Here is a 12,521-nt window from a genome sequence, read left to right on the forward strand (position 1 = left end):
ATACCTCACATTTCGTGTACTAGCAACAAATGCACACCCCCTGCCTTGCTTGCCCAGTCAGTTTTCCTTCTCTTAAATGAACACCACAGCATTATTGCTGGAGAGTTCCCTCACAACGAGACGCTCGGTGGTAGAGTCCATGTCTCGCCTGCAAAAGGTCCCAGGCTCTGTTTAAAGGGCCTCAGGCAGAAGATGTTGGCTAAAGCTCCACAGTATTTATCCAAATATTGCAGTATATGCAAATGTGGAAAGGACATACAGCGACACCCACAGAACCAAAAGATAAGATACAGATTTAGAATTTGTATCGTTAGATGCATGAAATGCCTGGAAACTAGAGATGATGTGCTGTGGGATGTGGTGAGAAGCCATGCAACCCTATGAAGTATTGCATTAAGAGATTTAACATTCAGGCTGCCCAAAATCTAGGAAACTGGATGGTGACCATATATTAAGATAGCAGTTTGACTACTTGTCTAGACTAGTATTGTCTACTGGCAGTAGTTTCATAAGGTTGTAACTTCATACCCTTTGGTTCTGAGGATATAACTGTATGCCCTTTCCACATTTGTATATACTGTGAAACTTGGATAAATACTATGGAAAAGAATCTCTCTCTTCAACCTCTTAGTCTGTGTTTTTTTCTGTACCTTGATTGAGCCAGGAGATTAGGCTTGGGAGACACAGCTCCTGTAACTTTAATGGCTACGTAGAAGCAGGAAGTGATTCTTACCTCTACATGACAAGCGGCACCTGCTCATTTCCTCTTCAATTTAGCTACTAAACATACAGGAGCTATGTCCTCCTTTGCATCAGGGCACCAACATTTCCCCCAAGCTGTTATAGATGGATTATACTACTAACTGCCAATGGAGCCCATCTTAGTTTTGACAAGCAACAAGCAACTCTGTTGTATTTCTTTCCCGGCTATACCCCATGCTGCAGGTCCAGAATCTATTTTGCCTTTTGGGAACATTTGGGAATGCTTTTAAAAAGTGTTCCATAAACAAAAGCTGCCATTCTTCAGGTTTCAGTGTCCTCCCCAGGGTCTTTAAATATTAAAATTCTGAAAGGGATATGGCAGCATCCGAACTACCACGTGTGCATATAAATACATGCCCATGAACACTAAAGAAGTTTACAATCTGCCAATAGGATCTGGCAGTGAAAATAAAGTACACAAATGGCCACAAGTTCACCTTCAATAAGTAAACTATTGGAGGGCATGTTATACATGAATGACAATGTATATGAATAAGGTGAAGGAGCTTGATACAGCACTTCCCCAGCTAAACTTGCAAACCTTTGTAATGTACAACTGCTAAGAATAGCCCTGCATCAAGACTGCCAGTCTCTGCAGCTCACCGTCACAAGCAGCCAGCTTTGTTATTATAAAGGCGATCCATAGCAGCTCCTTTCAGCAATGATGATTGATTTGCCACATTCAGTGAAATTATATGTACTTTACTCCAAGGATTTTATCTAATCTAATCTATTGCAATTTCATCCCACCTTTCTATCAAGGAATTCAGGTCATCTTAGTGGCTCTTTCTCCCTTCCCCATTCCATCTTTACAACATTCAGGTAGGGTTAGCAAGATTAGGGTGAGAGAGAGACCATGACTAGCGCCAGGCCACCCAGTTAGTTTCACAGCAGAATAAGAACTGGACTCAGTTCGCCCCACTCCTAGACCAATACTCTAACCACTATACGGAACTAGCTTTCTTATATAAAAATGGGAAACTCTTGAAAGAAGTGTAGCTTGTGAATACTGATACTGAGTAGTTTGTGGTATACTGAATATATGTCTAACTGCTCCATTAAGAATGACTTTAAAGAAAACATCCATGAGATGTGCCCCCCTCCCCCGGACCGGTGACTTAACCCAGGATAACCTGTAATGCTCCACACCGGAACCCGAGTCTAACAGCCAAATCAATATAGATAAAGATTCTGAATAGTTAGTGATTCTGCTGTACAAACCAAAATGACAGGATGCAGATATTTTCCAGGTGGTTTTTTAAAAAGAATTACACAGGTTTTTTTCATGTTGGGTTAACTTCGAGACTGACAAACCATTCACTTCATAGAGGTGTCACTGAAGTCAACAGATCCACTCCAGAGCAAATGATTTGTGGATTTCAGCTTAAGAACATTGACCAGGGAGAAACTGTCCAAATAAATACTGGAAACTGACTAGGAAAGTAAACATGCTAGTCTAGCAAGACTGCTTAATGGAGGCCCCAAACCTTCTGTCTTTCATGGTTCTTGCGTTCTTCGTCTAACCTGCTTCATCTAGAATTACGGACTGACCTTCTGAACCAAAGTTTCAATTCTAACTAACTAGGAAGAAGGAACATTACGGAGCATGCTTTTAATGAGACTTTTCCCCAGTAGAGCCCAGAAATCGCTCATCAGAGACTCTTCCCACAAGATGGATGGATACTTAACAAGTTTTTCTTCTTCAAGATGCTAGGAGCACTGCCATTGCCTTTCTCCAAAGAGCATTCCTTCCTTTCTCTGATTTTATACTGTGCTCTGGAGGCATATTGTATGCCACAAACGTGAAGTCAGAAACAGATCCCAACTCTCCTCTGAAGCTGGAACTAGGGTGAGAGGTAGGCCAGCCCCGGACTTCCACAACACTCTTCAGAGGCACTCACAATGTCTCACAAACAGAAGATGGCCTCCCCCACCCATTCCTCACTGTAATTCCTTCAAAGCGTAGTATAGAGCCAGAGATCCACCCATCAATCCTCTGCACATGTCGCAGAATGGTATGGCTGATGGTAACCACAAACAATGGCTGGCTATCAAGTCCAACCAGAACTCCTACTTTTTCTGACATAATCTAGAGAATAATTGTTTTCAAGACTCACTAAGATCAAGGATGTTCCTGCTTCTTCTTCAAGCAGTGTGTGAATTATGGAAAAAAAGGGCGGGGAACAAGCACCGCCCCTAAAACCGTTCCGTTTTTAGCTCCACCCACTGGTCTTCAAAAACTACCCCCTCCTTGATGCTATATAGATTATTAAAGTAGAATATATTATACTATGGAACATCTCTGAAGAGCTTTGCATGGCATTACTTTTGTCAGGGAGTTTACTTTCGAAAGCATCACTGTTAGAGCAGATGGAAACACTCAGAGGTTGTTCCAAAGAGAATAAATGCTGCTTGAATTTCTCTTCCAGCAGCGGACTATCATTTTTTTTCTACAAACAAAAGATGCAATATGAAAAGAAGCTGCTTGGAAAAGCAGCAGAGATACCGGTGTTATGTGAGCCAGAGTTCATGAGAGCATTTGTATAACAGTAGGCAGATGGCCCGGGAATCTTAAACTCTCTTCAGTTCACACTACAAGCTGTGCTGAGACCAGTGGCCTCCGACTCCTACTTGATTGCACCGGAGTGAGAAAACTAAGTCTATATTCTCATGTGTGGTTGCTGATGCTGTTCCTGTACCAAAACCCAACAGCAAAACCAGAAACCTGTAACAACTCTCTTATGCTTCTGAGTGTCAAGTGAGACGTCAAGTGAACAGGACAAGACAGCAGGGCTGCACAAAGGATTAGGACTATGCTTTCTCCTGACAAACTCTCCTTGCCAGTGAAGTCTCTGCACCAGCCTGTTTCTTCTCCACATTGCGACAAAGCAACACTCCTAAGGGCCTTGTTTTCTTCTGGAACGGGACCTGCCCCCCTGCCACTGCCCCTTACTGCCAGCAGGGAATGGGCAGGAGTTTGTTAATTGCTTTCCTTCCCTGTTCTTGACCTTCACAAAGCAAGACCAGCCAGGCTTCACCATTTCTTCTGGGACAGGCGTTCTGTCCCTCCCGTCGCCAGCAGGATCTTCACCCCTACCCCAACCGGGAAAAAATCCAATCTGATTCCTGATGGTCATTTAATTTGAAACCCCCCCAAATCCCTCCCCTGTGGATTTCTCTGCCAAAGTTCAACGGGTGTTTTCCTGTGGCTGTGGTCCTGTTAGACATTGTCCCAGACAGAAAATTTTCAAAAGTCGTTGAGACACTTGGCTGAAAACTTCACGAACCAGACATCCAAGGCAGCTGGGTTGGACTCCTAACGTGTGGCAAGAGATTCTGACAGGAGGAAATAACTGAGTGAACCAATTATATGGGGGGGAAAGGGGGTAGGCAGGTAATCAGCTGGCTAAAGGGAGAGCCTACCTGGGCTTGTAACGCTGGCGAATCGGGAGAGAGAAACCAGAGACTCCCCTGTTAGGCACATAGCTACAGAGGCCTATGTTGAAAAGAGGCGAGGGTGGGCCTTGAATGGAGATACAGAGTCAAATTATGCCTTCCCCAGTACCTTCTCAAACAGTAGCTAAGGGGGCCTATCACAAAAGGGGATGGATAGACGCCCCAGGTGCTCCCGAAATTCAAGCACTGCTTTCAAGCAGTTCTGTCACAGCCCATCACCTGAATATGATAAATACAATCTTAACTTTGGCTCATTAATGACTTCTGGATCTAAATTCCCCCACTGCTTGAGGACATCTGAAAGCTCTGGAAAGGCACGCGCATATTATTGAGTGAATCTACCTTCAGGCATGACTTTTTCACTTTACTTGTTTGGGGCTGCAATCATAGGTTGGAACTAGCACAGAACTACACATTATACAAGCATAATCTGTGGCCAAATGAGCTCACAATGTTGTGTTACTTGCCGCATGTATGCATAAGGGAAAGAACTTTCTTAACATGCTGGGTTTCATGTTGACCTTGACAGGTCTCCTGTCCCTTGGCAAGAAAATAAAACTTTCCACCACCACCCCTCCATTTTCAGTCCTACAAAACAAGGTTGCAATTGATGCATTTGCCAGTTTCATGCCCCTGGGGCATTCCTGTACTCTGCACAGATATTTTTAATTAGCATTCAGTTATGACTGATCACTTCAGCGCTTTCAAGATAAGCTCTTTGCAGAGTTGCTGGAGACTGGGACTCTTTTCTAGTCGCAACCTGGAGTTTTCTAGACATTGCGAAGGGAGGAGACAGACTGCAGTGGTTGTATCCAAATATACATCCAGATTTTTTTATTATTTTTTTGCTCAGACTTGTTTATAGTACCATGCCAGATATCAAGTGTGTTTTTGCAAAAGCATAATGAAGCCTAGAAAGTAAGCCATTTTGGGTAGGAGCAATAGTATGTAAGACAAGAAATCACTCCCTGACTGAAGAGTGCAGGCTTGCAGTTTATATATTTTTGCTTGAGGGGGAATCAAACTAGATGTAGAAGTGGGTGCCCAGACAATTTAGATTTAATCCAGTTATCACATCTGTGGCCCTATCTTTTCTCCCAGGAATACTGTACATGAGGATTATCCCTTTTAATCCTTACAACAACTCTGTGAAGTGGATAAGGTGATCAAATAGTGACACACTGTTAGGAGGTGTGAACCCAGGTCTGACTCTCTATCCACAACCCTGCACTGGCTCTTAAACGCCTTCTTATTTAAAAGCCCTGAATTATAAATATTGTATTTAAAGGATCTGGGATGGGACGGAAGGCAGCATGGTATAGCCCGATCTCATCCGATCTCGGAAGCTAAGCAGGGTCACTACTTGGAAGGGAGACCTCCAAGGAAGACTCAGCAGAGGAAGGCAATGGCAAACCACCTCTGCTTCTCACTTGCCTTGAAAGCCCCTTGCTGGGGTTGCCATAGGTCAGCTGTGGCTTGAGGGCACTTTACACACACAAAAGGATCTGGGAGATCTAGTGTCAAATCCCCACTCTGCCAGGGAAGCCTGCTGATGACCTTGGGGCAACCACTCTTTCTCAGCCTTCCTACCTCTCAGGATTGATGTGAGGATAAAATGGAGGAGAAGAGAATGATGCAAGCTGCTTTGGGTCTAAACTGGGGAGAAAGGGGCGGTATAAATGAAGTAAGAAAAGCTAAAAGCTCTCTCCAGATCATCTGTATGCATTTGCACGTGTAATGGGATTGAAATCCTGGCTCCATTTAAGTCAAGAGCTAAATCGCCCAACTATTTTCCATCCAGCAAATGTCAACCAATCTCAATGTTACTACTTTTGAAAGGGGGGGGGAAGGCTACCGTGATTGTGTCCCAGTGACCCTAGCCACTGAAGGCAAAGGTTTAATCTCCTTATGTTAGTGATAGGCCCTTTCCAAACTCTGGATAAGATTCTCCTCTTCTCAGCTATACCTTTAACGTATACATCTACTGACAAAACCTTTACACTGCCCGTCTTACTATACAGCTTAGGCTGAAAACAAGTAGGGTTTCGATAGACATATGACAAAATGTAGGCAACATTTACTCGGAAAGAGTACACGTCGAAAGGTCTGCCTAGCAAATTGCATCCCGTTATAAGATCGCGGTCTTAAAGCCGCTAACCGAACAGCAATAAATGGGATTACTCTGGAGCAAGTGGCTGGATGCAACCATCGCACTCGCCCAAGGTACAACAGTTTCGGAGGGTTGGAAGTAACGGATCCAATCTTTTCAGAGAACGGCAACTAAACACCCCTTGAAGACAGTTTTTAAGCATGGAATAAAAACCATCTATAAAATAGGGCAGCCCTGACCTGGATGGCCCAGGAATGCTCTGCCTCGGAGGGTGGTGGGATCCCCATCTTTGGAGGTCTTTAAGCAGAGGTTGGATGGCCATCTGTCGGGAGTGCTTTGATTGTGGGATCCTGCATGGTGGGGGGAGGGTTGGGGTCACTGGGGATGTGGGGGGGTAGTTGTTAATTTCCTGCATTGGGCAGGGGGTTGGACTAGATGACCCTAGTGGTCCCTTCCAACTTTATCATCTTGTCAGATCTCAGAAGCTAAGCAGGGTCAGCCCTGGTTAGTATTTGGATGGGAGACCACCAAGCAATACCATGTGCAGAGGAAGGCACTGGAAAAACCACCTGTTAGTCTCTTGCCATGAAAACCCCAAAAGGGGTCGCCATAAGCCGGCTGCGACTTGACGGCACTTTACACACACAGTTAGTCATATGTACATGTATATGTCATTTGTCTCCTTGTCGGGGCCTTCTGCAGCATCCAAAACCACTCTGGACCATGGGTGTAGGCTTAGAGCCAAATTATAGCCATTCAAAAACTTACTGATGGCCCAGGCTAGTATGATCTCGTCAGATCTCAGAAGCTAAGCAGGGTCAGCCCCGGTTAGTATTTGGATGGGAGACCACCAAGGAAGACCAGGGTGGCTGTGCAGAGGAAGGCACTGGCAAAACCACCTCTGTTCGTCTCCTGCCATGAAAACCCCCCAAAAGGAGTCGCCATAAGTCGGCTGCGACTTGACGGCACTTTACACACACACACACACACACAAATAGGGCAGCTAGCAACAACATAATGCCAAGCCTGCTTATCTCCTCTATTTCTGTAACAGCTGGAGAGGCCGGAGGTTTGCAATAGTCCTTTGGAAGACGCTTCCAAACTTTTTCCAAACTTTTTCCAAAGTTCCAAAAAAGGGAACTTTTGCTTCGATCTTCCGGAGGCTGAAAAAGACCCAGCCCCTCGTTCGTGTCCTTTCTCCACCCTTCAAAGCAACCGTAGTCGATTTGCAAGTTAAAAGGAAAAAAACAAAAAAAAGTGCTGGACTGCCCAGCGGGCCACTTCCAGCCCGGCACCGAACAACCCAAAACGTCTCCAAACCCGCTCGTGCCCCTTACCTTGTACTTCATCGTGGCGAGCACGGAACGGGAGGCCCCCCCTCCCGAGAGCGAAATCAGCCCGAGCGCATCGAGGCCGCGCCGGCCGGCCGCTCCATGGGACTCGCCCGAAAGCGAAAACGAGCCACGCGGGTTTGCCCGGGGAGACGGGGCGGCCCACGCGCGGCTGCCTCCCAGCGGCTCTGGGCGCGCGGTTGCGCTGCCGCCGAGCTCCGCGCCGAGCTCATCTGCATAGCCCCCAGCGATTGGCTAGAGGGCCGGGCGGGCTGAGCCGCAAGGTAGACACCTCGCCCCGCCCCTTCGCCGAGGGGAGGTCGGGGACGAGGAGCGGGACGCGCGTGCGCAGGGCCGGATTGACGCATCAGCTCAACAAGCTCTAGCTCAGGGCCCCACTGTCTTGGGGTAGGGCCCCACTCTCTTGGGGTCCCCCAAATAATTTAAAGGGGGAAAAAATCTGGATGTACATTTCCAAAATATAAGATAAAAACCAATTACTTTGATAAAATACATTTTTTTTGTTATGTGCAAATGGCTCTAGATACCTATTAGGTCCATCAATTGCCATATAGCATATTCACAGTGGGTCGCCGTGTTAGTATGTCTGCAGTAGTAGAAAAGGGCAAGAGTCCAGTAGCACCTGAAAGACGAACAAAAATATTTTCTGGTAGGGTTTGAGCTTTTGTGAGCCAGAGGCCTCTGGCTCACGAAAGCTCAAACCCTACCAGAAAATATTTTTGTTCGTCTTTAAGGTGCTACTGGACTCTTGCCCTTTTCTACTCATATAGCATATATTCCACACAAAAAACAGCGACAATTTGTTGTTGACAGAAGACAGCTGAACATATAAAGGGCCCCATTACCTTCAATAGCTTAGGGCCTCTTCAAACCTAAATTCGGGCCCTGCGCGTGTGCGTTGGTGGGGGGGGGTCTCTCTCTGGGCCCTTTATGCAGGGTCGGTTCTGCTCCTCGTTCAATGCTGATTTTTTAAAAATCCAACCTTTAAAATGACTACTCATGGTCCCGAGGCAAGAGGAGAAAGTCAAATAAATTCCGCCCCCCCCCACTCGCCTGCTCCTTCAGTCCTTAGTTTGCATAGCCATCAGCAATAGTTGTTTGCACAGCTAAGCCGTGGCTGGGATTCTGCATGCTTCCTTCCGCTAATGCTTCGATGCTGGGGCGGAGCAAATACAAAAGGTCGCATTGAAGGGGCTCTTAACTAATCCGAAGCAGGTATGTGCCGGCTTCACAGTGATCTCTGGAATGACGGTTCAGCGTGAAGAAATTTTTTAAAAATGTGGGGCACTTCAGCCAGGAACGCGCTGCTAATTACCAAGCATAAACAGCCAGAGGCTCTCTCAAGCAACTTGAAGTGAGGCCTGACAGCGTTGCTCCCTGTGACCTGAAACCGGATTCATTTCATTACCAAACATTTCACCTCTCATTACCTATGTGGAGTGGCAAAAGGTTTCTGCCTCGATGCAGCATTTCTTTTCTCTTTTTTGTAATTTGCTTGCCTGTTATCTGCTGTGGTTCTTCTTATTTGCAACGTTCTTTCCGGTGTCACACTAATGTTTACAAAAGACATCCGCGCATTCTTTCAGTACCCTTGGATGCAATTCATCTGACCCTGTGGGCTTAGTTTCATTTAAAGAAATTAGGGGCGCTTTCACCCATGGCGAATAATGCACTTTCAATTCACTTTCAATGCACTATGCAGCTGGATTTTACTGTGTGAAATGGCAAAATTGCAAATGATCATTAAAGTGGATTGACAGTGCATTATTCAGCATGTGTGAAAGCGCCTCATGGTGTTTATTTACTACCCCATGCCGATCGTAGGCTGCAACTCCTTTCCCTCATCATGTGTTCTGTTTTAGCCATGTTGAGCACCATTTCCCTCTCAAGAGAACACCGAGGAAAAGTAGGGATTGAGGAGTTCTGCCCTCTTCATCACCTGTTGCAATTTTACTTTCCTGTCCCTTCAGCGGGCCTATCATGTCCTTGTTCTTTTTCTTACTCTGAATATAACAAAAGAAACTTTTGTGTGTGTGTGTTTAGCATCTCTCGCTAGCCTAAGCTCATACTGAGCTTTAGCTTTTCTAACTCTCTCCCTACAAGCACTGGTTATTTGTTTATATTCATCAACCGTGAGATACTCTGCACATGCTCAGGGGTGCCCTCCAAGTTAACCTCCAAGTTTGGGAGGGGCTGTGGCTCAGTGGTAGAGCCTCTGCTTGGCATGCAGAAGGTCCCAGGTTCAATCCCTGGCATCTCCAGTTAAAAGGACAAGGCAGGTAGGTGATGTGAAAGACCCCTGCCGGAGACCCTGGAGAGCCACTGCCGGACAGAGTAGACAATACTGACTTTGATGGACCAAGGGTTTGATTCAGTATAAGGCAGCTTCATGTGATCCTTGGTTATAAGGCCCTCCTTCCATTTCCTAATGAGTCTTTTTTATTTCTCAAGATGCTAGGCTTCTTTCACTCTGGCTTCTTTAGGCTCCTCTCATTTTCCCTTCTGATAGGAATAGTTTGTGCTGTCAATATTTGGCTTTTAAGAAACCCCCACCCCTCTTGAACTCCCTTCTCCTTAAGTATTTCTGACCATGGGATTCTACTCAGCATAACTTTTAAGTTTGTTAAAATTTGCTTTCCTAAAGTCCAATCTATATGTCTGCCTGTGGATACAGCTTTTCCCTTACCCAAGATTGTAAATTCATTAATTTCATGATCATGACTACCCAGGATGCCCACAACATTCATCTCATCAACTGGTTCTTCCCTGTTGTTGAGAATCAAGTCCAAGATAGCAGTCCCCCTTGTTTCCCTCTCCACTTTCTGGACAACGAAGTTGTCAGCAAGATATCCGCAGATAGAGGCCAGACTTCACTATTAGATATCTAGATTCTCTAAAGTTCTGTAAAAGGGAACTTTCACCAAAGTGATGCCCATTACATTATTAATGGGGTCAGTTTGGAGCAAGGGGCACACTTACAACAGAATTTAACTTCAACCATTCCATGTTAATTCTCTCAAAGGATATTTTTGCAATAGAGTTCCTTTCCCAGCTTCTTCTTAGTGGTGTGGTTCTCCTTCTTCTGCTGCCTTAATTATTTCCCATTTTCCTGTCGAGATGCTTCTGTAATGCTCCAACCATTATCTCTACAATCAAAAAGCCCGAGGTATAGTTTCATGGGAAAAGATTCTTATTTGCATGTGGATCAGGTACTGGCTTTGGTTTAAATGACCTAAAAACTTCTAAGTTACCATTTAAAAAACTATGACCAGATTTTAAAAGCCATCTGAGTTCATGTGGGGGCAGAACAGAGATGAATCAAAGATGAAATACTATTGCCGTTATTTATAACTGGGCCTCTTTCTTAGGCTTAGATGATTCCTGGCCAGACATTCACTATCTTGACTGGGAGGAACTCCAGCCAGACAAAGTCACTTGGACTAAAAACTCTCCCGTCTGATTCTCAAAGCATTCCGCTGGTGTGAGCCCCACTGGCTGTACGTTTGTTTCTTTTATTCTGACCAACTTGGGCCTGCACCAGTATTTCTAAGGCACAGATGCACTCGGATTGCTTCCAGTGGTCTAAAAATGAACAGTAGGCTGTATTCTGTTACCAGATTACTATACAAGGATTCCATTTCAGAGTAAGATACGGCTGGCTCTTCTGTGGCTATAGAGGGGGATTCATTTCAGTCCCTGCCTGCCCCTGCAGTCTTCTTTATATAGGTGACCATATTCCCTGCCTTTCTTGGCTAACCATTTTGTGCTAAAATATCTGAAGGAAAAATCAAAATGTCAATTTATCCACACAGACTAAAATTAAATTATAAAGCATTTGCAGTACTCCCTCTCCTTCCATTTCCTTCTGTGGTTTATCTTCAGTATATATATATGTGTGTGTGTGTATGTGTGTGTGTGTATGTGTATGTATATGTATATATATATGTGTGTGTGTGTATGTGTGTGTATATGTATATATGTGTGTGTGTGTGTATGTATATATACATATATATATATATGTGTGTGTGTGTGTGTGTGTGAAAATACATCCATTAATTGTGTAATAACCAATAAAGCTCTTTATGTTCTGTCAGAACTGTTGTGGAATTGGGAAAGGCATAGTCAGCAGTGATTCTGTCTTGATTATTCCTTCCCCAAAGAAACCAACAAGAGTTTACCACTACCAGTGTTTGGGAGTTGGGTGAAGATCTTTAGACAAGTATTTGATGATTGGCTCTTCACTTCCATTCTTTGCATGCCCCCAGCCTCTCTGTTCTCAGCCAGTTCTCTGTCAATTGATCGCTTGTTTCCACTGAAACTTAATGAGAAATTGTTCTTGTTTCCCTTCTGTTCTCTAGAAAGGAATTGTGGGGTTGGTTCTCAACTAGAATGATAAACTGGCAACTGCTGTATGTATTCATTAACATGGATAGTTATATAATTCCTGTTGTGGTCTGATTTGCTGTAAAAAGGTAGAATTAATCCCCTGTGCAAGCACTGAGTCATTACTGACCCATGGGGTGACGTCACATCACAATGTTTACTAGACTGACTATGTTTACGGGGTGGTTTGCCATTGACTTCCCCAGTCATCTTCCCTTTACCCCCAGCAAGCTGGGTACTGATTTTACCAACCTTGGAAGGATGGAAGGCTGAGTAAACCTTGAGCTGGCTACCTGAAACTGAATGAAACAGACCATATGATCCTCCTGCTGAGATCTCTGGCTTCCCAATGTGGCTTCACTTTGTGTAAATTTTCTATCCTTACTTTCAAAGCTCTCCATGGCCTTTACCTCCTTGTCTCCACCCCCTCTCATGGATGCATCCCTTTCGTTCCTACA

At 44.8% G+C, this 12,521-nt stretch overlaps 1 protein-coding gene across 1 annotated transcript in view; it reads right to left on the reverse strand.

The window, feature by feature from the left end:
- Window positions 1–7,698, reverse strand: part of NEDD9 (neural precursor cell expressed, developmentally down-regulated 9) — a 56,962-nt gene extending 49,264 nt beyond the window's left edge. The window contains exon 1 of the mRNA XM_056854711.1: window positions 7,666–7,698. Within this exon, the coding sequence (XP_056710689.1) occupies window positions 7,666–7,677 (12 nt within the window). The 5' untranslated portion in view covers window positions 7,678–7,698. The remainder of the gene's footprint in view (window positions 1–7,665) is intronic.
- Window positions 7,699–12,521: the final 4,823 nt, after the last annotated feature.

This window comes from Euleptes europaea, chromosome 8, assembly GCF_029931775.1.
Source record: "Euleptes europaea isolate rEulEur1 chromosome 8, rEulEur1.hap1, whole genome shotgun sequence".
In the NCBI taxonomy this organism is placed as follows: domain Eukaryota; kingdom Metazoa; phylum Chordata; class Lepidosauria; order Squamata; family Sphaerodactylidae; genus Euleptes; species Euleptes europaea.